General features: G+C 35.1%; 1 protein-coding gene across 3 annotated transcripts in view; it reads right to left on the bottom strand.

Annotated features, from left to right (window-relative positions):
- The window catches only part of Kcnt2 (potassium sodium-activated channel subfamily T member 2), a 405448-nt gene that overhangs the window by 24104 nt on the left and 353779 nt on the right, over positions 1-27565 (bottom strand). For 2 of the 3 annotated variants that reach the window (XM_008831577.2, XM_029562800.1), the window contains 3 exons: positions 12791-12892; positions 9643-9726; positions 8179-8307 (listed from right to left, as the gene is read on the bottom strand). In XM_008831577.2, coding sequence (XP_008829799.1) covers positions 8179-8307; positions 9643-9726; positions 12791-12892 — 315 coding nt within the window. Of the gene's footprint in view, positions 1-2537; positions 2559-8178; positions 8308-9642; positions 9727-12790; positions 12893-27565 lie in introns of all 3 variants that reach the window. The other variant, XM_008831578.2, reaches the window with a different exon arrangement.

Raw genomic sequence — 27565 nt, 5'->3', positions numbered from 1 at the left:
CTATAAGTTGCCTTGACGATGGTGTTTTATCACAGCAACAGAAAAATAACTAACAGAGTGTGGTAACATTTAGTCAAAAAGATTAGATGCTTTTAAATGTCTGTTGTTAATAAGAGTGCCAATGAGATTCTTATTAAGTTAAAACAAGTATATATGAAAGCAAGAAAGGTTTTCCTGTCACCGGAAATGAATGTGATTAAAAATCAGAAGAGCTGGAAAATGGTAGATAAATCATCATAAAGAAAGGAAAGAAAATCATTGCAGAATAAAAGTTTTATAATATATCAAGCAAGAAGAAAACTATAGATGAGCTAAGAGTCACAGAGTGTGTGAATCTAAGGGTGTGTGTGTGTATGTGTGTGTGTGTGTGTGTGTGTGTGAGAGAGAGAGAGAGAGAGAGAGAGAAAGAGAGAGAGAGAATGTGAATAAGTATGAATTAAAGAGTCAGGCACATATCTGTTTGACTATATAAGTCATTTTTCCAAAACACAGGAATATTGACTTTTATAAACTATGTTATAAATTGACCAATATATTCTCTAAAGCAGTGTTATACACTCAAAAATAATTCACTAGCCAAAACAAGGAAATGAGATCTATGATACTGTATGTACTTTGTCACAGAATAATACATCATTTACTCTGAACAAATTGCATATTTCTTTTTCTTAGCCCGTGAAGTGATACTATGTTCCCTATTTCCTCTTCACTCTGACTCACACTGAGTTTGCACACAGTGAAAGGGGACCCAAGATTTTAACCCCGTCTATCTTACAGATTAAGCAGAATAACTGGACTGATGACTGATTCTGGGAACAGGGACAGAAATGCTAACAAAGAAAGGCTGGAGTGTACAATAGCTAAAGACACTGAGAAAAATCTGACTTGAAATGGGAGGTGTCTAATATGCACTAAGGAATCATCCTGAAATAAACCAAAGGAATGTCAATTAATCTGGCAGCACAGTACAGACAAATGAGAAAAAGATATTGACATTTTAAATTCACAGAAAGGGAGTAATCTAAGAGGAAGCCTGGAGACTTCACATCAGCTTTCTAGGACATCCTTTGCTTGCTGAGGCAGTCTCTGCGCACCAGTGAGCACACCTGGTGTCTCATGCTGCTCATCACTGGGCTTCTAGAGGATGAAAAGACAGATGGGAACTTGCACAGGATGACCATGAGCTTGCTTCCCATTTAAAGAACTAGAAAATAACCTTAAATCAAAAAGGATTTCCAGCAGCAAACATTAAATTGTTGAAACCACAAGAAGCAATGGCTATTCTATGCAGGAAAGGGCAGAAAAATATAAACTTTTAATAAACAAATACCTTGTTTATGCCATTTCTCATACTGATCTTCAAAGTATTTGCTGTTCTTAAAACAGATGGTGGAAAAAGGGGGTAGTTACCCAGGACAGTGAAATAAAGTGATAGAATACAGACACTATGGTCTTGGATGGTAATTGATTCTAAATCCAGGTTTGGCACATCCTAAGGTTTTGATCCTGTTTGACTTAATTTGTCTTAGTCTCAGTAGTATTATTGGTTTTTTTTTTGTATCAGGATTACTTTACTCTAGCAGAAATATCCAAGTTCACTCATGTTTTGTTACTCTGAAAAATGTTAAGCATATTAAAAATGAGGTGTAGAAATATTAGCATGGATACGAAATGGGAAAATTGGTAGATGTTAGCCAAAGGTATGAACTTCCCACCTTTAACATGCATGGGTTCTTGGGATCTAATACACAAGGAGGAGATTTGGGAAGAGTATCTTTCATATATTTTTATGCACACTATCAAATAAAATAGCTCCTGAAATCTGTCAGTCTAGACTCTGTAGCTTCTTCCCATGAACACCATGAGAGCAAGATCCAAGTCATCTAGCACACCAGCTAGGGATTTGCTTAACCTCTACAGCTTTGAAAAAGCAAAAGCTTTCAGATTTTTCTAAAAACCATAACCTTCAGAAATATTTTACATTATAAACTTTAATAGCCCATAGTATTAAAACATAAACACATGATGAGGATTTAATCATTAAAATGCCAAATATCAGAAATAATGGTTAGTTTTATTAGCATGTTTTTAAAAATCTTAATATCTTTCCAAAGTATCAATTCATATCTTAAATTCAGCTTGATTAGCCTTAAAATTTAAACAGTGGACATCTATTCATTATGTTGCACCATTTTCACAGTATAGACTATGAATTTAAGAAACAACACAAAATAACTGAAGTTTTAGATTGTTACATATGTTATATTCATCAGCTTCTCAGTGTTATGTAACTGATATGTTGAAAATCTAAAACTCTCATAACAGATTAAGAATCACTATCTAGAGACAAATGATAACATTAATTTGCAATCCTTTGTGGGTTAATACAAACATGCTAACTTGAAAAAACGATATATAAGCCTTTGAGTATGATATATATTTAAATTGACACTGAATTTTGAATTTAATATTCATTTCCTTTACAGTTCTGAGCTCAAACACCTCTTGAAGAAGGAAGACAAACAGAAGGTACTTACTTGCGATGCTATTTCTCGAGACTGACACAAGGGGATGGAAAAAGAAATACACAAAATGTAGTTTAGACAATGACTCAACAATACATACAGGAAACAGTCAACAACAAGGAGAAAATATGCCATATCCACACAGCACGTATAATTTACTGTTTCTACTTGTTTTCGGGCTTTTGATCAAAGTTTGATGAAGTACAATCTATAATTCAGTGTTTACCGAGATTTACCCTCAGATTATTTTTATGTTGCTAAAGTTGCCTATGTATGATTGAAAAATATCCTGAGTAGGAGAATCTAAAATAACTAATAGCAACTTACGAAGCTACTCTGTGACTAAGAGAATAATGTAATCATTTACCTTAAATATACATTATTGGTATTAATACATAAACCAGTGCTTTTAGTTTTGGACATTTGCCTTTTCCCCTTACATACAAGTTGAAAGAAACATACTTTTAAAAAGTGGGAGATGGGAGCTTGAGAGAAGGCTCAGCAGTTAAGAGCACTGGCTGCTCTGCACTTACAGACATGCAGGCAAAACACTCATACACATAAAGTAAAAATATATAAAATATGTAAAAGAATTATTCTGAGCTTTCACATTGGTTATAGGGACTAAAAATTGATCTTTTCAATCATATATAGCAGTTATGCATTTAACCTTTATTTTTAAAAAATCCTATCTTACTGTGTAGTTCTAAAGAATAATGCTACATTCAGTTTGAAATAGAAAGTGGTAAATGTTAAATTATAATATTCTATAAGTTAGTCAAACTCCTTATGTAGCATTATCTATTACAGCAAGAATAAGAAGTGAAATTATAAAAATTCAATTATGGGCTCCTAGATACAATTCATCATGAATTCATAACATTTAGTCACAGGGAATAAATGTTGGAGTGACTAACAGCAGCAGATAGAGGTGCAGGTAGCGGGGTTGGTGATGCTTCCCTGTGGCAAAGTGCTTGCCTAACCAAACAGTAGACCCTGGATTCAGTCCTCAGTACTGCATTAACAAATACATAAAAAGGAAATAATAAACAAATAGAACAGATAGCTAGATTTTAAAATATTTTGTCCTAATACTTACATAATTATAAGTATTTTATTTTGTAAAAGGCAAACATTTATTTTAATAATACATTTAAATTGTTTTTTCTACTTTAATAGCTAATCATTAAGTAATCATCATAGTGATTAATTATTTGACATGCACAATTCTGAAAGCTACTTTGATGAGGGTAATAACTGTGAGTCAGGATAATATATTCTGCAAATTGTGTATACTACAAATATTACTGATACTTCAATATCTGTAAAATAAATTCTTCCACTTTTCTAGAAAAAATTTGTTGGTTATAGTAGACTTTCAGCAAATGAGATTTTCAGTAAACCAGAAAATTCAAGTTAAAGGTCAACTTTTCTTACCCCACATTTGCATGAATCAATGTTTTTTAATTCTGCTCTCTTTTTAGCTTTTGGAAATATGACAGTATACCACGTGAACTTCATTTTATGATAAAACATTAATATTCCTGTAGCTTATAATAAAACATTTAAATTCCTGAAGTAAAAAATCTAAGTACTCTATACAAGTGAAATAATAAAAATAAATGCATACCTTTTTAGATAAGGTTTTGCCACCAAACAAGTTTGGGGGCCTTATTAGATTTTAGAATTGTGAGTAAATAACTGTGAAGGAAAATGTGGTTCTCCTTTGTCCCCTAAGGAATATAAGACCTTCCTTTCTCTGTCAGCTTGCTGGAGCAAGAAGACTCCTGCTGTCCATAAAAATGTCCTTAAACAGAAGCACACAGCAGAACTAGAAGTTCCTTTGGCATGCTGACACAAGACCGGGTGTGATGGGAGAGGTTTTATTGCACCTGCTTTCCTAGCCTGATTTTCTGTGTGTTTTGTACACACCATTTTATTCATGTATCTGAACTTTCCTAGTTCACGAGAACAAAACATGATGAAATCATGTCCTTGGTATTTTGTAACTTTTATAGACTTCGATTATGAAAAATTTTTTATCATTATTATTGCTTTCAAAAAGGAGCTTCCCCACAGTGATATAACTTAAGGTACTTGTATTTCTCTGTACACTGAACATGCCAAAATACTGAAGACAGACCAGAACATGAGGAGTAGGAAAACTCGCCCTGCACTTATAGTGCAAGGAAGCAGAGTCTCCTCTTCATATAGGTTTCAGGTTTAATAAACATTCAAAATAGAATAGGCTAAAATTTGACCCCTAAAACTATGAACTGAAGAAATAATCAACAAATGGCTCTAATGTCCCTACTTTATGCCAATAAATCTGTTGTTTGTCATACTGACTATGAATTACAGAGTACACAGAAGGAAATTGTGGTTTGTTTTGAAAAACAGAAGCACTTACCATAATCTCTCCCAGTTTCAGTTTTACATCTGCGTTTTGACTCTTATCTGGATCCGTTAGTCTTTCCCTCTGTTTCTCATTGCTTAGTTCTTCCTTTTTTCCTTCAGTTTTTACTTTTACCTGTTGATTTTCCTCTTTCCCTCAATCTGTCCCTTCTTTTCTATTTTAAACAAGATCTCACTGTGTAGCACAGATGGCTTCAAGCTCATGTTCCTCCTGCCTCTACCTCCTGAGTGCTGGGATTACAGAATGTGCCACCACGCCTAGCTCTCCATTGATCTTTCATTGAGGTTTGGGGAGTTGGCAGTGACAGTGTGCTAGGCTTCTCTTCAAGAGACTAGAGAAATGTCTCAGCAGTTAAGAGCACTGACTGCTTTTGCTGAGGACCTACACTCAAATGACAGTTAATGACCATCCAAAACTCCAGTTCCAGGAGAGCCAAGGCCCTCTTCTGCAGGAATAACACTCATACACATAAAAGTTTAAACAAAAACAAAAACAAATTTAAGGAAAAGTTTCTTTTCAAATACTCCACTATCTTCAGTTTCTCTGATCATCTCAAAAATTCAGCATAATTATGTTTGGACCGAAATTCAAGAATGTTGTAATTAAGAATAATCTATGTAGACATACAGGATATGACCTACTATTTATTTGATGCCAATACTTTTCCTTGTAGGAAATGAAGTCATGTTACTGATGTTGGTAATTTTCTTGCTTGATACTTGCTTATAAAACCACTTGTGAATAACTTTCTGAACATTTTGATAATTGTCTAATATTTAATAATTGAGATATATTAATTAACTATAGATTTCCAGAACTTCTACCTCCTGAAATCTGGTGTCTTATTTTTGAACTTCATGTATTGGACTACAATTACTATATTTGGAAGGAGTATTCATACACGCTGTAGTAGTGTATGTTGTATATAGATTAACATTATTTTTTCACCTATAATATTCTTTGTTGGAAAATGTTTGATGGTCATACCTGTATCATTTTTAGGTTCATTTTTTCTAAAATAACTAAAACATAAATGTTTAAATAAAAGATAAGTGTCAAATGATAAATCATGTCCAATATGGGAAAACAGGAAATATTAAGTAACAATTTTAATTCAGTTGCCTTTTATCCTGAAAATAACATATGTATGTATGTATGTGTGCATGTATGTATGTATATGTGTGTGTAAATATATATGTGGTTTGGAGATATAAAAGCCATTCAATAGAATCTGTCTTTACTGTTGATGGATATAGTTGGCCAAAATCTAGTTAACTACTCCTTGAGACAATAGAGATATTCAGTTATAGTTTCTCTGTTTCTATAAATTATAGGCTACACACAACATATTTTAATAAAACAAAGTGATTGATATTAATTAATATGGATGACATAACCAAAGAAAACAATTACTGCATTTAAATTCACAAAGCTAATATAAAGATAAGATTTCCACACAATTCTATATGGCAATTCACTTTGTAATTAAAATGATCAAATAAAATATATTTGACCAGACTGAATGTTTATCGCCCCCCACAGAAATCATATATACAATTATAATACATAGTACCACAGTATTTGGATGTGGGCCTCTTGGAAGGTATCTTGGTCAAGAAGGTTCCAAAGACCCCAGAATGCCTTGCTCTTTGTGCTATGAGAAGGCACATTACTGAAATGGCCAAGAATCACAAAATAGTTCCTTCCCATACAGCTAATCTGCCCCATCTCCTAACTTCCCAGTTCCTACAAATGGCAAAATCAAATTTCCATTTTAAAGGTTTACTTTTACTATTTTTTTAATTATATGTATGCCTGTGTGTCTATGTGTGGGTATTTGCATGTGAGTATGTTCTCTTCCAGAAGAACAGTATTTACTCTTTACTGCTGAGCCACCTCGCCAGCCCCTCAAATTTCCATCTTTTTATAAGTCACTAAATGTATGGCATGTTACTATATGCACCCTGGGGTAAGAAAATATTCACTTACTTAAATACAAAAGTGCTTTTCTTCTTTTACTCTGTAATCAAATAACATTTGGATCCAATATTCTAAAAGTTTTAGGCATATTTGCAAAATACATCATGTATTTTAACAATGTTTTAATGTCTCTCCAGTTCATCACTGTTGATTATCTCTGATTTGAGATTGTACTTTGTGAGGTGACCCAAAGAGACTATGTCAAAGAAAAGCCTAAATTCAGCTGTAGAAATAACCAAGATTTATTTTCTCATAAAATAAAGATGTATTATCTCAGAAAATGCAATGAAATCATCAAAATATCCCACAAAAGTAGAATGATTTTCTGATTTCCACAATATCCATCTATGAAAATGTAAATTTAGAAATTGATAAGACAACAAAAATCTATCCTACAATTGTATGCTTCCAAAAAAGCTCTATTTTATGAAACATGAAATATTAATTTGATAATTAATATTATTTGATTAAAAAGTTCCAGTATATAAATCATATTTTATATTAAGTATTATATATTATTTGATAAAAATGTTCCAGTATATAAATCATATTTTATATTAAGTACTATATATATTGGTAGAATAGTATATTAAGTTGAAAGTGTTGGGTTTTCCTCAGAATATAAAAATTGGAACAAAGAGGCTGTGTGGAACGCATGGTGTGATAAAATCAAAATATCAACATGTTTTCACTTGCACATGGTTACTAAAAACTTTCCTTCCATATTAATAGATTCTAATACATGATAAAATTACTGAGATCTTTTTTATGGAAATTCAGGCATTATGCCTAGATTTTTCTTTGTGCTTTAGAGTGATCTTTGATGTGGAAGATAAATTTTAATACTTAATGACTTCTTTTGCTTTGTTTTCTTCCAAAAGCTATAACATGCCATTGGAGAATATATTAGAAGTCTAAGTTAGTTTGGGAACATTTTTTATGTTTCATAACCTCAAGATTGCTTAAAGCAGATCTGATTCTTGATAATGTTCTAAAAGGGGCTAATCTAGATCTAAAAATGCTACCTGGAACCCAATATCCACAAACTAGAATAGCCCCAACCAATTTTGTCAAATTTGGGCATAGTTTCCCTGAAACAGTTAAGAAGATTTTAGCTACTGAACATGACCTTATGTATTTAGAAAAGATTCTTTTTCATTTTCTATGGCGTTTTTCAATAAAATGCATTTTCAAATTTGTGAATGACTATATTCATCAGAAAATCCTCAGGGTAAGAATACTTTGATAGTTTCAAACCTCAGATGTAGTAAGTTTCTGAGACTCCGTCCTATAGATTCCAATGGGGACATCTCCAGTAGAAGAACACAGCTTCTGATAGAGTCTGGCATACGTTCTGATCCACAAGTCATCCTCAGTGATTTTCATCTATAATACATATGAATTATTTATACAATAAACAGCTAAGACATAGGATCCCAGTGGCTATTTTTCTAACTTCTTAAAGACAGAATCAATTAATATTCTGAAATCTTTAATGTTTTGATTGTTAGCCTTAGCCTTTAACAGCTACACCATCCCTCCAGCCCAATATTTTGAAATCTTAAAGCAGAATTTCATAATGCTTGTTCATGGATTTGGCTTACTTATTATATTTCATCTCAACTTATCTAAGGAGATCATCAAAACTTCAGAAATTCAGCACTCACTCTGGGGCAATATGACATTATATTGATCCAATAAAAGTGTAAAATGCAACCTTGAAAATTACCTAGGAGACCTAGTAAACCATAGGGAGACTTTTTAAATGGTGTAATGACTGAAGCTGACACTGACATTTAGTGGACAGAGTTTTCTAAAGCTAAAAACGTGAAGTGTGAAACATACTCCAATACCAAAAGGCAAATCCCACTTGTCCCAATGTTTCACTAATATTTGTATTGACTTACATGTGTAATAGAATGAGCAAAGGGATCCTCACAAGAAACTAGAATTCTGGTCCCTCTTTGCTGTTTGTAAAGCTAAACTGTTAGTAAATTAGTGTATTTAACCAAGTATCGTCTTTTTTAATACAGCAGTTTTGGAGCTGGGAAGATGGCTCAGCAGCTAAGAACCCTGGCTGCCATGCAGAGGAGCCAGGTTCAGTTCCCAGCACACAAATGATGGCTAACAACTGCCTGTAACCCCACATCCTGGGAATCTGACATCCTCTTCAGGCCTCCACAGACACTGCACACATGTGATGTACTCACATACATGTAGGCAACACACTCATACACATAAAATAAAAATAAATTTAAAAATAAAATAAAAATAAAACAGCAGGCTTGATCTAGGCTTGGTGGCAAATAAGTTGGAGGCTGAAGTGAGAGGATTCCTTGAGCCCAGGAATGTAATGTCAACCTGAGTAATATGAGACCCCTATCTCAGAGAAACAGCAAAGAAACAATGAGGTTGAACTCCACAGTCATTGTGGTCATGACCAGTATGGCAACAAGGTCTGGATATACCAAGGCCGAACGGATAGCCAAAACAACATTAACAGTAAGAACTTATTCTGAATTTTCTATAGAATGATTATTTGCCATGATTACTAATGAAAATACACCTCCTAAAAATTTATCCAGTTTAAAAACCCTTTATATAACTTTTTTGCATACACATTAGGAGAAAACATATTTATAGAAGTTAGCTACAGTTCATGATAAATGAAAGAATTCCAAACATTCTATCACTCTTCTAATCCAGACACTTTTAACTTACAGAACAAAGAAACCCCGATCCTGGTATGGTGTCCAGCCCCAAGAGAAGTCTGGTGATAGAAATCATATAATCTTTCACAAATGACTGCAATATAAGCACAATATGTATGTATTATGTACACCAGAGATGTAGAATAGAGGAGTGTGAACACATAAATACTTCTGAAAGGTTACTCCTACCACATCAGGAAGGCTCCACCAAATGAAATAAAAAGATACATTCTCAACATCTAATAAGCATTTACAGTTAGGCTAGTCTTAAGGAAATATAGGTAATAATTATTATTTAAAAATAATATGTAGGCTTATATTGACCAATTAAGCAGGATACCAACATTTTCAATGTTTTGAAAACAAAAAAATTATAAACAAATAAAATAGTATATATCATGAACTTTAAAATGCATTTGTCATAAAATATTTCAATTAATCTTTTCCTCTAGGTTTGAGCTCCCTAATAGCAAAATAAAGATACATTTTCTAAAATCTATTATAATTTCTTATTACACATATTTTTTCTCAAACAATTTCATGCTAAAATGAAGCCTTTTAAAAATGAATCATCATATTTGCCTAAAATGACAGAGAATATTACCTATTCATAGGAAATAAACCACAGTGTTAGTGAAACATTATAAAAAGCATAACTGAAAGTTATTCTTAGGACTGGAGATACAGCTTAGCTGTGGAGTGCTTACCTAGCATACACAAGGCTCTGGGGTTCAATCACTAGCATTAACAAAAGGAAAAATAAACATTCCTAACAGTTGAGGTCTTTAACAACAAACGGAAGCTCAGCAGAAGGAAGCTTATTTCTAGATTTGCTAACTCTGAAGTCCTCTAGCTAAATGCTTTTTAAACAATCATAAAATAAGGTTTTAAACTGTATTTATCAAATCTTTAGGTGAAATAGAATAGAATACAATTTACAAAGATAGAAATTAATCTAGGGGCTGGAAAATGGCTCAGTGGTCAAACATAACTACAGTTGCAGGGGATCCAATGCCCTCTCCTGACCTTTATGAGCATTGCACAACACAGGTGTGCCTACATACATGCAGGTAATACACTCATACACATAAAATTAAATAATAAATAAAATATATTTTTAAAAAGAAATTAATCCAGCAAATAAACGTGTTATATTGTGAGATGTTTACATCAGTTATACATATACACATAAACACACAAGCATTGTGTATTGGATTGAAAATGAAATGCAATAATATCACTAGTATAATTCTAAACTTAAAAAACTTATCTCTATCTATCTATCGATCTATCTATCTATCATCTATCTTTCTATCTATTTAGGGCAGTGTATGAGTGTCACAGAGTATATGTTGAAGTCAGAAGACAACTTTTGGGAGTTGATTCTTCCCTTTCCACCATCTGGGTCCCTGGTCTGGAGTCTAGTGCCTTATCTGATAAACTAACTTGCCAGCTCTAATTCCAAACTTTCAAGGCCATATTTTAACTCAGCCTTTCTGTAATAGCTTTAGAAATGACTAACTTCTGTATGTCTTCTGATACCATAAAACTTCTGGCTTGTTTTCCTTCTGTATTAATTTACGTATTAGTTCTTTTAAGTTCTATCACATGAAAATAGTATTCTGAGACCACTGGCTCATATTAGCACCCAAGCATTTCTTTGCTATTGATACAAAATCTCAATTTCAACATTGCTTTTCAAGCAGTATCTTGAAAAAAGCCTTCCCTTGCCATCTTTTTTTCAAGTGATTATAGGTATGTGCCCATTTGTGGTTGGGGCTTTGCCTGTTGGGTTACCCAAACAAATGGTCTGGAAGCATTATGGCAAAGAACAGCATTGATTCTCCTTTGCTGTTTGCTGTGGTTCTCATTGTCCATGAACAGATGGTTTCTGACATTGCTACAGCATCCACATGGGCAGTTAGCCCAGAGACCATTAGAAGAGCTCTATCTTAGCATTAGTTTATTCAGTCAAACATTTGCAGAAACGTGCACAGAGCTATATAATCAAAATGAATGTGGACAATAAAATGCTTAGGCACTTAATTTGAGATTAATAATATAAAATGAAATCCTATGAAAATGCTTTTTCTTTAAATGAAAATATTTCTAGATTGTTATGTATGACTAATCAGAGAACAGGAAATATTATTGTTATGTAATTGCTGGCAGAAAAAAAAACAAAAATCTATGATACATTTTTGTGGAACACCATTTCTATGGAGCTCGGAGAACTGGAGAAATGGCAGTGTTAAATGAAATGAAATGGTGAAATGACTCTGCATTGTTGTGAAAAGGTCTCTCTCTCTCTCTCTCTCTCGTGTGTGTGTGTGTGTGTGTGTGTATGTGTGTGTGTATGTGTGTGGTCTCTAGAGTGGAATAAATTATCAGACACTTAAACTGTCTTCAGTTTAGAATACTGATAATAATTTTCTATTTTCAAGTCAGTAATTTTTTTCCAAATAAAAAATCCAGTAGTATGCTTAGAGTTATAAGAAAACGTATTCATAAATTACACAAAACCTAGTGCCTGTAAATACCTAAAATAATTTGCATAGGTTATTTCTCATTATTGTGTTTGTATGAAAGAGAGAGAAAAAAGGTAGAGAACAAGAGAGAAAGACAGTGAAAGTAAGACAGTGAGCAAGAGAGAATGAGAGATAGAGAGAGAGATAGAGAGAGAGAGAGAAAGAGTAAGTGTACATGTTTCTCAGAGTGCGAGTGTGGCTCAGAGGACAACTACTGAGTGTCAGTTCTCCTTCCACCACAGATCAAGGATTGAACTGAGGTCATCAGGTTTGCTATAGCTCATATTATATTTTAAATAATATTTTCATATAAAATGTTTCATACCATCATTTATGTGATTAAAGAGATGAAAAAAAAAGTTGCTTTGAGCCAATTTTTTATGCTATTAATTATTATTATTATTTTGAGAATTTTATGATGAAAATTTGCATCATTTTTACAACTGTCTTTCATCTTGCAACTGCTCCCATGTCCCTTCTCACCCCCTCATATCTTGTCCCTTTCTTTTATTATCAGTGTTATATATACACACACATATTTTAAGTGAACAGCTCAAAATAGTTTTTACTTAAAATCCAAACCCAATATAAAACAACCATTTTTGAAAAGAAAAAGGAAATACCGCATACCTGATATAAAAGTGTGTCCAACATACTGATGCTAAACACTCTTCCTGCAGCAAAAGGTAGTCGGAACATAAAGGCCAAATTAGAACCCCTTTCACGTTCTTTCTGTTCAGAAATTAGAGGAGAAAGATTGTGAGTATTCTGTATGTCAAGCGCTGATGTGTAGGTGTGGTGATTTGAATGAAAATGTCCCCCATAGGCTCCAAGTATTTGGACATTTTGTCCCCAGGTGGTGGCGCTGTTTTGGGAGGTCTTAGAAGGTGTGGCCATGATGTAGGAAGCACATTACTGGGGGTGGGATTAGAGAGTTCTTAAGCTTTGCCAGATCTCCAGTTGCTCTTTTGCTTCTTGTGCCTGCTTGATGATGTGAGAATGTAGCTTCTGCTGCTCCTGCTCCAGCCACCTCCAGCCATCATACCTCCCTACCATGACAGAGAGTAATTCCCCTGGAACTGTAAGCTCAAATAAATTCTTCCTTCTATAAGTTGCTTTGGGTCAGTGTTTCTATCATAGCAACAGAAAAGTGACTAACACAGTAGGCAAGTTTTGAGAAAAATGATGTTCTCATTAAATGATCCCTTATTACAAATACATCCTGCCTTCCCTTAAAATTGATTTTTGTGTGTGTCCATTCATATGGATATGCATGTGTGTGCTTAAAATTGATGTTAAAGTAGCTTCTTAACTTTCCTAAACATGTTTTCTTAACCTATTGACACACCAAATAATAAGAAGGGTTAACTTCTTCATTTAATTCATTTACACATTTACTCTTCCTACAATAGATGACACATAAAATAAAAGTTTAATCAAATGTAAGCAATAGTTGAAGTTCTATAAGTTATTGTAATACTTAGATTTGTCTTTAAGCATCCTCATAGATGAGAGAACAGCTATGCGTGTAAGAGCTTACAGTGGCCTACAATGCTCATGTCACTCCAGACTTAGTTTGTGGCAATCCTAAGTGCCAAGGTAATGGAATCAGAAGGTGGAGCTCTGAGATGCTGATTATGCCATGGAGGCAGAGTCCTTTATGGATGGGATCAGTGCCCTAACAACAGAGCCCCTCCACCAGTGCTATCTATGAACTGCAAGGAGTGACCTCAGCATGCATCACACCAGTCAGCACCTCATGTTATGCTCCTCAGTGCCCACAGCTGTGATAAATCAACATGTTTTTAAAGTGCCCCAGTCCATGGTAATCTGGAGTAGCAACTCAGTCAAATTAAAAGAGGGATATCTCATTCTATCATCCTAATTTTACTTCTCCATCTGGCTCTTGTCTCAGTCACACATATCTGAAGATGTGTAAATATGTGTGCATGTTATGATACACAGTATTTTTCTAAAAAAGTATTATTTGGATATTGGGGCACACTTGTCATATCAGCACTTAGGAGTTGAGGCAGGAAACCTAAGTTTGAGGCAATCTTGTGCCACGCAGAAAGAGCTTGCCTTAAAACAAAACAAAACCACCTGTTAACTATCATCTTCCCATTATGGTGGGAAATGAAGAGAGCAAATGTTATGTTTATTAAAAATGAGAAGGAGCATCTCAAGAAAGCAATGTAACCTTGTACTCGACACATGCAAGTTTCTTAACTACTCAGTTAGACTGATACAGCTAACCCAATAAGGTCTCTACATTCACTTCTTGAAGGAACTTCTTGAAATAGGAGCCTGTTTCTAATGGAACAAATCTGGAGGATTTCAAGGAGAAGGATCCCCTTATTTTCTTATCTTTCTGAATCAGTGTGAGGCCAGTCATAACGGCCATGATGAAGAAAACAAAGGCAAGCAAATACAATGATGTGAGGGAATATGAACACTTGTTCATTGGGATGTAAGCTAGTGCAGCCACTATGGAAATCAGTATGGTGGTTCCTCCAATCACTGACAAGAGAACTACCTTATGATCCTGCTGTATATCTCTTTGTACTCTAAGGACTCTAAATGAATAGTTGAGAAGGTACCTATACCTTTCATAGCTTCCTTGCTAACAAAGGAAGTGGAGACAGCCAGAATCTCCACCACCAAATGTGCAGATAAAGAGCATGGCTTCCTCCTTTCTCAGTGTGTCAGTATATAAATATTGAGTTTGCGGCTTTAATTTCTATGTTTAATTTTATTATTAATTTGTGTGTATGAGTGTTTTGCCTGCATGGATATAAAAGAACCCTTGTGTGCCATGCCCTTGGAGGCCATAAGAGGGAGCCTGATCCCCTAGAACTTGAGTTAAGGACAGTTGTAAGCTACCATCTAGGTGCTGGGAATTGAACGCGGGTCGTATGCAGCCGGTGTTCTTAACTGCTGAGCCATCTCTCCAGTCCTGGTTTTAACTTTTTCATCTAGAATTTCTGACAGAAACCTTTGTGTTCACTTTCATATATCTCCTTTTATCCAGTTATGAGCATCAACCTGAGCACCAGTATATAAATTTACTTCCTTGTTTTACTAAAATGAATGTCACATAGAATAATCGTTTAACTAGTAAATCAGAATCAAAAAGGACTAATTTATGAATCAAAAAATCTCTGACTCACTCCCTTATCTGTATACCAGATTTCCAAAGACCACCATTAATCTCTTCAGTTATATTTCTTTTCTAAATTCTACAGTTTTAACACTAGTTAAGGCTCAAATAGGATTATTAGCCAACTTGAAATCTTCATTACTCCAAGATAGACTACATTAGTCTGATAATCTTGTTACAGCCTGACAATGTCAGTTTTTGTGTATAAACTGAATTAGTTTACTCTATAATCAGACTTTACTAAACATGGCTAGAGATCACCTAAATAGAAATTTGAAAAAGAAACATTTCTAATCCCAGCACCAGGGAGGCAGAGGCAGGTGGATCTCTGTGAGATCTAGGCCAGCCTGATTCCGGGACAGCTGGGGCTACAGAGACAATAAAATAAAATAAATTAAAAAATAAAAAATAAACATTTCACAACAAAAGTTATCTCAAGACCAATCACAATCTTAAATAGGTCAGTGTGGATACACTGGGGTATACTGTGATTTATTTCACACAGGTTAATCCTGCTGGACCATTTTCTGAGATATAGTTCCCAAACCAATGGAGATTCCCTCTGATATTCTTTCAAAGAATAAATACCTAAAAAAAAACTACTTTTACATGATTCCCCAGTTCAATCACATTATATAAAACACTTTTTAAAAGTAATTAAGATTTTTAAACTGTGTTTCAAGGTCAAGGGAGATTTTTGTACGTTAAACATATGGACATAGCCAGCGGCACGACATGCCATGGTCTGGTGATTGGAAGGATTCTACAAACACATATCATCCCAGTTTGGGTCATGTGGCTCCGTATACATAGGAGATTGAAAATATTACTTAAAATCCTGTTTCCTGTTTCCTCATAAGTGACATGGTATCATACTGACATATACATCCCTTTGGGATTACAATAAAGTATCTAATGTGTACTAACTTCTTAGTAAATACTGTTTTTGTCATTACTAATTCTTTGTATATACTAAATTATAGATAGCCTTAAAGACTTTGTATCTTTTTCTTCTTTTAATGCTGCTTCCTTTACTTTTACTGGACCAGTCTAAAGATGTCTTTCTCTCTCACCTTAGAGTAGGGATTCCCCAAATACTCTGGAAAATGATCTTCAACTTCTTGCATTACTTCTTTTTAAAAATCTGTTTATTGATTAAATGCCTCCAGTAGATCCCAAGTCCCATAAGGGAACAGACCTCGGATTTACTTTCTGTTGATTACAATCACGTCAGAAACAGTGCACAGCATCAATGAAAGTTCTTTGAGCAAGTTAACAAATTTATTCTATTTATAGAGAACTCTACATCAAAAGGATTTTACTGCATATTCTGAAACTTGTAACATTCAGATGCTGGAAGCAGTAAGTGAAAAGCTGAAGACCACTCAATATATCTCTTGTCTCATTTGAGTTCTTTGAGAGGTTTGAAAACATAAAGGATTCCCTTTTCTAAGTATTTTTGCTGTGTTTATAATTAATACAGCTATATTAATTATTTCTACCTTCACTTCTAGCACAAAAATACATCATAATCCCTCTTTAAAATTATATCTCAGGGCTGGGGATATAGCTCAGAGGTAGAATATTTCTCCACCCTGAAAAAGATTTAGGTTCCATTCTGCACCAGACACAAACTTATTTCCTTCCTCATAGAATTTTGAATTCAAGTGAAGTTTTGTTGATGATTTTTATTTTTCTGATAATCATCTACTTAAAATACCTAAAAGAAATCCATGGTATTTAAATCATTATTTAAAGACTGCAGAAAATTTAATACACGTGTGTGAACATAGCTATACCAATCTTTTCTAACAGGTTTACTACCATGTATATGTGTTTTTCTTGGAACAAGGAATTTGATTCTGGCAACTATTTTGTTTTATCTGTGGCCATTCAACACCATATGGAATGAGATGACAAATTGTACGTTGTAATAGAATACGTAGGAGGTGATGAAAACCAAGACTTTCATTGGCACAAATCAGGCTTCTGTTGCTGCTCTTAAATACAATTCTTTTCCATTCCATCATTTTCCACTCTAGACACATGACAATAGAATCCTCAAGTCTAGCAGCATTTCTTAGGATTTACTTATGTGACCTCTCTTAAACATAGTCTAATTGTAGGGACCTGCCTGGCTCATTAAGTTATAAGTCTTTGAATCATTAATTTCTCTGTCTTTTTCTTAGACCTTCTTATGAATGCCAAGATAAACCCTTTTGCTAAACACTCTTCTTGTAAATAATTATGCTTCTTGAGCTGGTGAGATGGCTCAGCGAGTAAAGATGTCGGCCTCCAACCTTGGTGACCTGAGTGGAAGGAGAGAACAGGCTCCTACAAGCTATCCTCTGACTTCCACTCATCACAAACACACACACATGCACACACACACACACACACACACACACACACACACACACAAATACACACACACCCCACACATGCACAAACATAAATAAATGCAGTAATTTTTAAATTATGTTTTATTAAGGCTTTATATTTATACAATGTATATAATTTAAGTGCATATATATGCAAATATATGCACATGTATATACTTCCCTTCTATTTTCTGAGATGCATTCATGTAGTACAACCTAAATAATCCAAGCTATACCTTTGATATACTTTAGAATGACTGAGTACATCATTTGACTCACTAAGGTCAGTTCTTGCTCAGAATTTCGCTTTAATTTTCATCATCATGGCTGTCCTGCCAGCCCTATGAAAGACCCTTATTATGTGCTGTGTGAATAACTGAAATAGCATACCAATATTTCTCATTTACTCCATGTGATAAGTATAGACATGTCAAATGAGTTTTATGAAGTCAGAAATCTGTCAGAGTCACATTCCCCATGTCCATAAGACATGCTGCAGCTCCTGATCCAACACCCAGGTTATTCAAATGCCTGAATTCGGGTCTTCCCCGCAACCCCTCCCCTCCCATCCCACATGCCTTTCTAAGATGAGTGCTCAGGACTTCTCAGTGCATACTACTGAGAAATCAAGTGGTTATCTGGTTAAAACGTGAAAATCACGTCCTCATTTTTAGTTCCCAGCACACAGAATAATACTCTAATAGAACACATTGCTTCCCCATCCTCCCCATGCGCTAACTTTGTGGTCTAAAACTCCTGTGATATTCTCTCCATATGAAAAGCCATTCATACCAATCCAATGTATACTGCTCAACCTTCATAAACAGTTCTGCATTTATCATTTCCTGTCTTTAATCTATTAGCTTTTCCTTCAGTGAAAAGAAACCAAATATTCTGTAGCACTATTTTCGGAACTTTAAACATGATATCAAGTAATGTCTTTTTTTCCCCATTGCTAGACAGAGAAGAAGATGGATTAATTTCAAAAACTGCCCTTTATCAGTGTTGCTTTATTGTATAGAAAAATAAGAATCATAGGCTACAAAAGCTTAGTGATAGTCATCAAATTTAATTTATCTACATCTACCTCAAGAAACAAACAGAAACTCATGTGCTTAGAAGCTAAACACTGGCAGGAATTAGCACAAATATGAAGTATAAAGGAGTTCTAGTTGGTCTACATAAATATATTGAAGCTTACTAGTTTTCAACATTTAACATAAAAACCTATTGTTTATTTATTTTAACACTGAGGCATTATAGGTCAGCAACTGGTCAGGGTTGAAAGTACCTGTTCCCTTTTAGATACTTTTCTTTTTCTTGCATCTGATTCAATATGAATTTATGTGACTTGCCTGAACCAAACACCTTCAGTTTTTCACACTGTAAGGCAAAACACTTGTAATTAGTCAAAATAACTATTATCTTATGTTGTATACATGACTTGCATAAAGAGTAATCAAACCAGAAAACACACTGAAAAAGGAACATACATTTAAAAATGCACGCTAAGTTAAAGAAAATAAAAGAACATTTCTAATTAAGCACAGGTTTCATAGCTTAGGATAAAATTCTAAGTACAACCAAGATCAATGATTCTGTGTAGACTGGAAGCCACTTTTCAGGATGTACTGTTGATGAATGAAGGGTTCCAGAGCTTCACAAATGTAGGGTTTCACTGAGGAACCTTTGTTGAAAGGTGGGGTGTACATATATTAGTGGGCCAAGGAGGATGAGGATGGTGTCATGTGTAAAAAGAAAACACTGAGCCTTGAAAGATGTTTGCCAAGTAAACACGAAAAAGGAATAATACACCATTTCATGGGCAGGATCTTTTTGTTTTCAGTGTTTAATAGCAACTAATGTTATTTCAAGTATTTTATGAACTTTAAAATTAACTGTGTTTATATAAAAATGCAGTCTAGCAAGGCATGGTGGCACACGCCTTTAATCCCAGAACTTGGGAGGCAGACGGAGGCAGATTTCTGTGAGATCAAGTCTAGCCTGGTCTACATAGAGATCCAGGGCAGCTGGGCTACAGGGAGACCCTGTCTCAAAAAGACCAAAAAAAAAAAAAAAACCTTTTTTAAAGCAAAGTCCTCCACCACTTACTACTTTTCAAAAGTTGAAATTCATAAAAATTATAATTTTAATTTATAAATACAAATAGGAATGCCTGAAAACAAAAACAACTTGAAAAATGCAGGCATGTCACTGAAAAGAAATGATGAGGGTGAACTCTCAAATTCCTAATGAAGCAGTTTATAATCCCCTCTGTGCCCCCACCCCCGGGAGAAACACAAAATTTTAGGGAAATAACCTTAATACAAGAATTAAAGGCATTACTTAATTTCTTTTAATTAGAATATGAGTATAGAAACTTGTTATTCAGTGGGGAGAAAGAGAAAGAGAGCAGGAAAGCACCTTGGCACCTTGTCTTCATTAAGCATCAAGAGGCCATTTTTCAGGGATATTGGCATTATGTTAGCATTGTGAAAGAGTTAAAGAAAATACATATTAATTTTAAAAAAATTATTGCTCGTGTGTGTGTGTGTGTGTGTGTGTATGTATGTGTGTGCATGATGTGTGCCTAAGTGTGGGCATGAATGTGACACAAACCATGTGGAGGTCAGAGGACAACTTTGTGCAAATCAATTCCCTCCTTCCTTCTGTTCTTCGGTTCTGAAAATCAAATTCAGGTCATCAGACATGTAAGACAAGTACTTTAACCTGCTGAGCCTTCTTATCAGCCCTAAAGATAATTTTGAATATTTGAATTTTTTTTTCCTGTCTTTGTAAGGCAGGGTCTCCCTGTACCCCTAGCTGGCTTGGAACACACTATAGAGACCAGGCTGTTCTTGATCTCACAGAGATCTTCCTGGCTGAATATTTGAATTCTTGGAGGAGAAAAGATGTTTTTATGAATATTTCAAGCAGGACAGGGAGAACTATCAATGTTAATTACAGTTTCGTTGACAGGAGTGCAGATAAATGACTCATTGCCGAGTCTAGACCATGCCATTATTTTGACATTCCCATTAAAAGACCATTCCAATATGTTCTGACTTAAAAACAACCTGCTTAAATAAGTTACAATGGCATATACATAATTGTCTTAGATGATGTAATCATTCAGTAGAGGGACCCAAAGATCAGAAATATTTTTAAAGACAGAAATCATGCATACTGTGCCATTATCTTTTAGGTACATTAAAATAAACTTTTCTGGGGCTGGAGAGAAGGCTCAATGGTTAAGAACACTGGTTGTTCTTGCAGAAGACCCAGGTTCGAATCCCAGCACCTACATGGAAGCTAACAACTATCTGTAACTCCAGTCCCAGGGGATCCAGCAGCCTCTTCTGACCTCTGTCAGCATTGCACGACACAGGTGCACTTACCTACATGCAGGCAATACACGCTAGGCATTTGGTTCATACATATCTATTCCCTTTAGTGATCAGATAAGAAATTTTGCATTTTTTAAAATATAATGAACATATTGAAAAACATAATTTTAATATTATTATCCTATTAATCCTAGACTATTCACCTCTAATTACTGTTAACTTTTCTTATTTTGTCACACAAGTAACTGCAAGTTATGTGATTAATACACATGGCTGTTTCCATTCTGATATCAAGTCTGTGAGGTCAAGATAGATGCTGTCTCACTAGTTCAGTTCCGACACTTGTTACCTACATTTGGCACAAACCTCACAGGTTACGAGGCTCCCATTTTACAAGGCTGGACCCTTGGTCACACAAGCTACAAATCTCATGTGTTTTCAAGTCAAAGATTTTTCTGTCTGTCCAGCTACAAATTCAGAGCATCTCATAAACCCTCTTGTCCGATAATGCTGGGAAACCACTCACAGATCACACAAAAGCACTACATAAATGTCATTTTATTGTAACCTATACAAATAACAAATGGAACAGCTCATAGGGAAACTCTTATCTTAGAAAAGTCCTCTAAGCACAGGAGCTTCTGTGTATCAATATGTTCAACAGCCAAGATGCTCTCCAAGCCTCACTTGTTGATCATACCTAGACCTCATTTTATAAATACAATTAACTAAATCACCTGACAAGTAATTTAACTCTGTCTCCAGCTCCTCTTTTGTGAGTAGGGAGGGCATATAGAACTGAAAGTCTCAATCTTCTAATCATGTGGTTAATTTTTACTGGTGATCAGTCCCAACCTGAAGTTTTACAGAGGCTCTTCCAAGAGTTACCCTGTTCACATAAATCTGGCATGAGTAAAAGACATTAATAATCATAGACATTCCAAACACATAGGATATCCCAAGTGACTTTAAACCTTACAGCTAGGAGTCAGAAACAAAGACCACATTACTTTTTTCATTATACCACATTCATCCCACGTTTTCATTAGCCTATTACATAAATACACCATTATAATGAGGGTAAACTCATTATGATCATTACTGAGGAATAGTTACAGTTCAAAGCATTTTTTAAGGAAGAAACCTTGAAGCCAATTGTGCATACCAGTCACATGAATAAAGGCTGGGTTTTTCTCTTTTGAAAGGCATGAAAATAAGAGAAACAGAGTAGCCTTTAAAGAAAAATAAAAGACATTATTTACTATTTTCTTCCTATTTTGTGTCTCTTTAGTCTACCTGACCACCTCCATGTCTGCCTAGCTCTTTTCTGACACTTGCTATGAATACTTTGTTGGGAAAGTGTTAAAGGCCTTCAAAAATGAGAATCATTGTGGAGAAAACTATAGTAGTGACAAAAAGGCTAGGAAAAAGATAAAGTAAATCAACAACAGGGGTCTAGAGAGATGGCTCAGCAGTTAAGAGCACTGACTTTCAGAGGCTCCAGGTTTGATTCTCAGCACCCATATGGTAATGAACAACCATCTGTAACTCCAGTTTCAGGAGATCAAATGCCTTCTTCTAACCTCGGCAGGCATGACACAAATGCACTTACACACATGTAGGCAATACACTCATACACATAAAATAAAAATAATAAAAACTATTTTTAAAAAATCAAAAACAAAGAAAGGTCAGATGAAAGGAAAATGCAAATTAAACTATGATGTTCTGGATATGTTTTGGTAGAAAGTTCAAAATTGAAGAAAGTATCTGTGACAAAGATATTCTCTGTAGGGCAGAAGAATCTTGATTGCCCAATTTACCCATTGGCCAGTTCTTTTTAGGCAAAAATGGACCACATTTCTCAAACTCTCTAAAGTAGGCATGGCTGTGTGCTGACTAAAGCAATGCCATACGATTGGGAAGGATGTGTAACCGTCTCAGCCCAGGCATATGAAAAATTCAAGTTGGTTACCATTTGATATCTGAATATTTTTATTAGCTGAAGTCAGCTTCTGATGTCAACAGAATAGGAGGTAGAGGGATAGGAAGTTAAACAAAGTTCCACTCAACCTATAATCTCAGTAAACTGAAATTTTCACCAACATATGAGAAATGCATTAACTGAAGAAGCAAGTAGACAATGAACTTAAAAACTATGTATGGAAAAATTTTGAGTACAAGTCTGATGATGGAACTTGAAAGAAGAAACTGTGCAACAACTTTGTTAAGTTTTACAGAGAAACAGTATTGCAATCTGAAAAAAATATTAGCACTTTTTCTTCTCTGTTTTCAGTTATTTTTCCTTTTCCAAAAGGAAGATATTGTGGGGCTCAGGACATGCAGTGTCACCTTAAAGCAGAAGAAACACGACAGTCTTGATGGCTGTCTCTTGCTCTTCTCCCTTAATGAAGGTCATAGAGTTAAATAAGATAAATGTCTCCTGAAAGCAGGCCCAAGACTGGCTCAGTGGGTAAAAAGGAACTGTCACAGAAGCTTGACAACCTGAGTTTGATCCTTAGAATCCAGAGAGAGAGAGAGAGAGAGAGAGAGAGAGAGAGAGAGAGAGAACTGATTACAGAAAGTTGCTCCCTGCCATCCATGTGCACACCATGGCATGTGCATGACCACATGCACTTGTAAATGCACATAGAGACATCACTAATAAAGAAAATGAAAATTTAGATTAAAGAAGGATTCTCATTCCAGTGAGTTTTCTCTATATCCAGAAGAAAAGATAGTACTTGCTTAGCCCTAGGATGAGTCTGCATAAGCTTTGCTGTTCCCTCCATTTTGTTTCCATCAGAGTGCTGTTGCCTCAGTCATTGGCACAGTTGTCTACACCTCGCCAACCCTAAGCATAAAAATACACAAATTCCCTGTTTCTTTGGATCTTTACTTCGAAAGGTCCTATGTCATGTAAAACATGAGTTAAATAACCATGTTCCACTTGTTTCTTGTTAATCTGTTTTTTGTTATGGCCAGATCTAGACCATAAACCTAACTGGGGAAGTCTTTTCTCCTCTATAATAAATGCAACTCAGAATGGCCACATCCAAGTACACTGAACATTACCTATGAAACCCATGAGAACTGTGTGTTTACTACAGGAGAGAATAAAGCTTAATCATTACACTATTAAAGCAGCTGGGGCCTATCCAGTCTGACATACTGTGCTCAACCTTATAATCCCTATCACTTCTTAAGTTTGAATGAGGACCATTTATTAGCAATGAATAGGTGAGTAGCCAAGTTAGTGTCTGCTCCTATTTTTTATAATATGGTTTGTATGTCTGATGGTGAAGTCTTCATCTATAACAGTGCAGTTGCATCCACTCAGGTATACTAAAATAATGTTCACAATATGTAGAAATGATTTTTACACTATGGACATCCTCTGGTCAAATGACTTTTACCTACGCTTCCAAACAAAAAGCTAATCTTATCTTAGTTTGCTTGTGATGTAGAAAAACTAACTGAGCCATATACTTCCTTTGTGTCCTAGTAACATGGCCTTAATCTTTCATGACCTTCCTCGCCTTAGACCTAAAATAAAGTATGAATGGGTATATGTATGTTTTACCTATCAAAGTGTTGTAAATAGTGTTCACTACATTGAAAACTCTGAGAGAAATTGATAACATCCATTTGTGTTGGGGGTGTGGATGTGCTGGTGTCTAGGGATGAGAAAGGGAAAAATTTTCTGATAAGATAAGGGTGTGATCTTTATTTCTGAATTTAGTGCTTGATATAGAGTTTCTATAAAAGAATGAAAGAGCCCTTGTTGGAAAGCATGGTTCTGAGAGAGAATTCCAAAGAAAGAGGCTCTCAGATCAAGCATATTCATGGCCTTAAAATGGATGCTAAGACTCAGGCAGTCTTTATTAAGCATCAGCATAATATGGCTTTGCATAGTAAATACCACCACAATATGTTTGGTAGGTTAAAAGTCTGCATGCTTCTTAACTAATAGTAACTATAGAAAATGCTACTGGAAATGTATTTAAATATTGGAAATGAAGCTCAGTTTTCTAATTTGAAAATATTTTTTTACTCAAAATACAAATACAGAAAGATAAATAAGCACTGAATTACTCTTTTTAATATCAATATATATTAATGATAAAATTTAAAAAAACGGTTGAAAAGGAACACTGAGTACGTCATTGAAGGAATAGGAGTTATCTTAAGGGAATGCCATGACAAAGAAACATCAGCTGTGCATCTCACACAGCACAAATGGATTGTCTTGGAGTTCTGGGACTAGAAGTCTGAAATCAAGCTGATGATACAGGACTGTGTACTCCTAAAGAGTGTAAATGAAAGGTCTATCCCATAGCTTTCACTTATATATCTATGGAGAAAGTTCCCAGATAGAGGTTCTACCTTCAAATGGAATCTTATGCAAAGCTGATTGACTGATGATCAGAGCTTCAGGATTGTGGAAAGTTTGAAATGCAAATCCAAAGCCAAATTATCTCAGGCCATCTGTAATCCCCTCAATAACCATTTATTGCTGTCTCTGTACATGACCTAACACCCTTTGTGACCATTGGATAAAACATTTAGAATATGCAAAGAGAGCATTAGTTTTCTTTTGGAGTGTGTTAACGTGTCAGATCACTCATCAACCAACCCAAAAGCAAAGGCTGTCATCAGATAGCATCTGAGCCTTGTAACAGAGATTTCTCCAATTTGCTGTAACCCATCTCTCAGATGTCCCTACCAATGTATTTGAAAAATGTCTTGATTTATGACTTTCTTTGTTCTGTTATTATTAGAACTTCATGAAACTACTTCAAGTTGGAAAGTGGAATTTGTGGTGACCTGTGTTCCTGGCCCATGATAATTCATATTTGGCTCCAGAATAAACTATCCCATAATTATCTCCTTTGAGGTAAGAGTTGTGTTTTATGGTCAACTGATGACTGACTTCTCTCTATGATTTTTACACTGTCTTTCTGTAATGTATATTTCTGCGTCCAAGTTTATTCCTTAATAAAGTTCATGCTAATAGTTACTTTTGAAGTTGCTGCTTCTGTAAGCATTATCTTCAAATAGTTCATACATACATAAGGTAATAGAGATTTAAAATCCTAAGTTTGTTTTAACTGTGGGGTGATGGGACATACAGCTCACAGAGATAAATGCTGTCTGAGGTAATGCATATTTCTGATCCCAGCACTCAGGAGGCTGGGACAGGAGGGTGTCAAATTCAAAGTCAATCTGAACTACTGAGCTACATAGAGTGATCCTATTACTAAACAACTAATTAATTAGTTAATTAAAGCAAAAAGTGTCTAAATAACAATTTTAATGGATATGGAAGTGGTCTGTCTGGCAGTAATTAATATATTCTTCTTATATATAGATGTTATCTTTTATTTATCTTATTTCATATGTATCTTTTGCCTGCAATGTATGAATGTGCACCATGTGCCCAGAGAAACCAGAAGTTCAGATCTCCGATCTCCCGGAAATGGAGTTATAAGTGGTTGGGAGCTGGCATGCCAGTACTGGAGATTGAACCCTCTGTAAAACAGCAAGTCCTCTTAACCACTGAGCATCTCTCCAGCCCCAAACACTAAATATATTCTAAAGAGTCACTTGTGCTCCTCTCTTTGGCTCTAGGACTATTAAAAGAATAGATGCTGAGAAATTAGAATTTCACAGGGTATTTCCTGGGAGAAGAAATGACTAAAGCCCCAGAGGCATGCAGAGGAGGAAATTGTCTGCTGGAGGAAGAACTTGTCTGGAGGTGAAAATTTTTTCAACTTATCAGTTGATGTTGTAGGAGAGTATCTGAAGTGAGAAAGTGGTGGACAGGGTATAAGAAACCTTAAGTATAGTCTTTTCTGTCAAACGCTGTAGAACTTAGGACAAGGAATTCAAATGTTTTAATACACCTATCCTATAAAACTTTTGTTTATGCAAACTCCCTACTGCATTTCTGGAACCTGATGGCATGGGCAGCTTAGCCCTTTCCCCTTGGGCCAACCTTTAGCCCCTTCTTCATTTCCTTTGCACTGAGGCATTTAAAGCTAGCTAACCATGAAAGACTGTGAGGTTAGACCCCAGCCAATGGGGAAAAGACAGTGCTCTTTAGTTAGGTCAAAAGCCGATCAAACTTCTCTCCAGTGTACTTTTGCAGTCTGAACTGCACCATGCAGTATTTTGGAGAAGTAAAAGCTGTCTTGGTGAGTTACTTTCACTTTGTCCAAGGGTTCTCTGTGCAGTATGGGAGGGGAGCCTTGAACCTCAGATTTTATTTCTAACTATTCAACCATACCTTTACTGGACTGCTCAGTTAAACATATTTCTTGCCTTTATTTTAAATGTTATCCTCATGTCAGAACCCTGCAGATGGACTGCTGGGAGGCAGAGTTATCACTGGATCTCTGTCACTCTTCAGAATGTGGCCACATTGAAAAAACTTTCCTTTTTCTTTTTTTCACTATAAACTTGGCTCTTTTATTTGGCTTATAGAAGACAGGTAATGGAACCTGGTTTGTTGGGG

This window comes from Nannospalax galili, unplaced genomic scaffold (assembly GCF_000622305.1).
Source record: "Nannospalax galili isolate Female #2095 unplaced genomic scaffold, S.galili_v1.0 scaffold955, whole genome shotgun sequence".
NCBI lineage: Eukaryota > Metazoa > Chordata > Mammalia > Rodentia > Spalacidae > Nannospalax > Nannospalax galili.
Note: the sequence above shows the minus strand (reverse complement) of the source record. Positions and strands in the feature narration are given on the sequence as shown.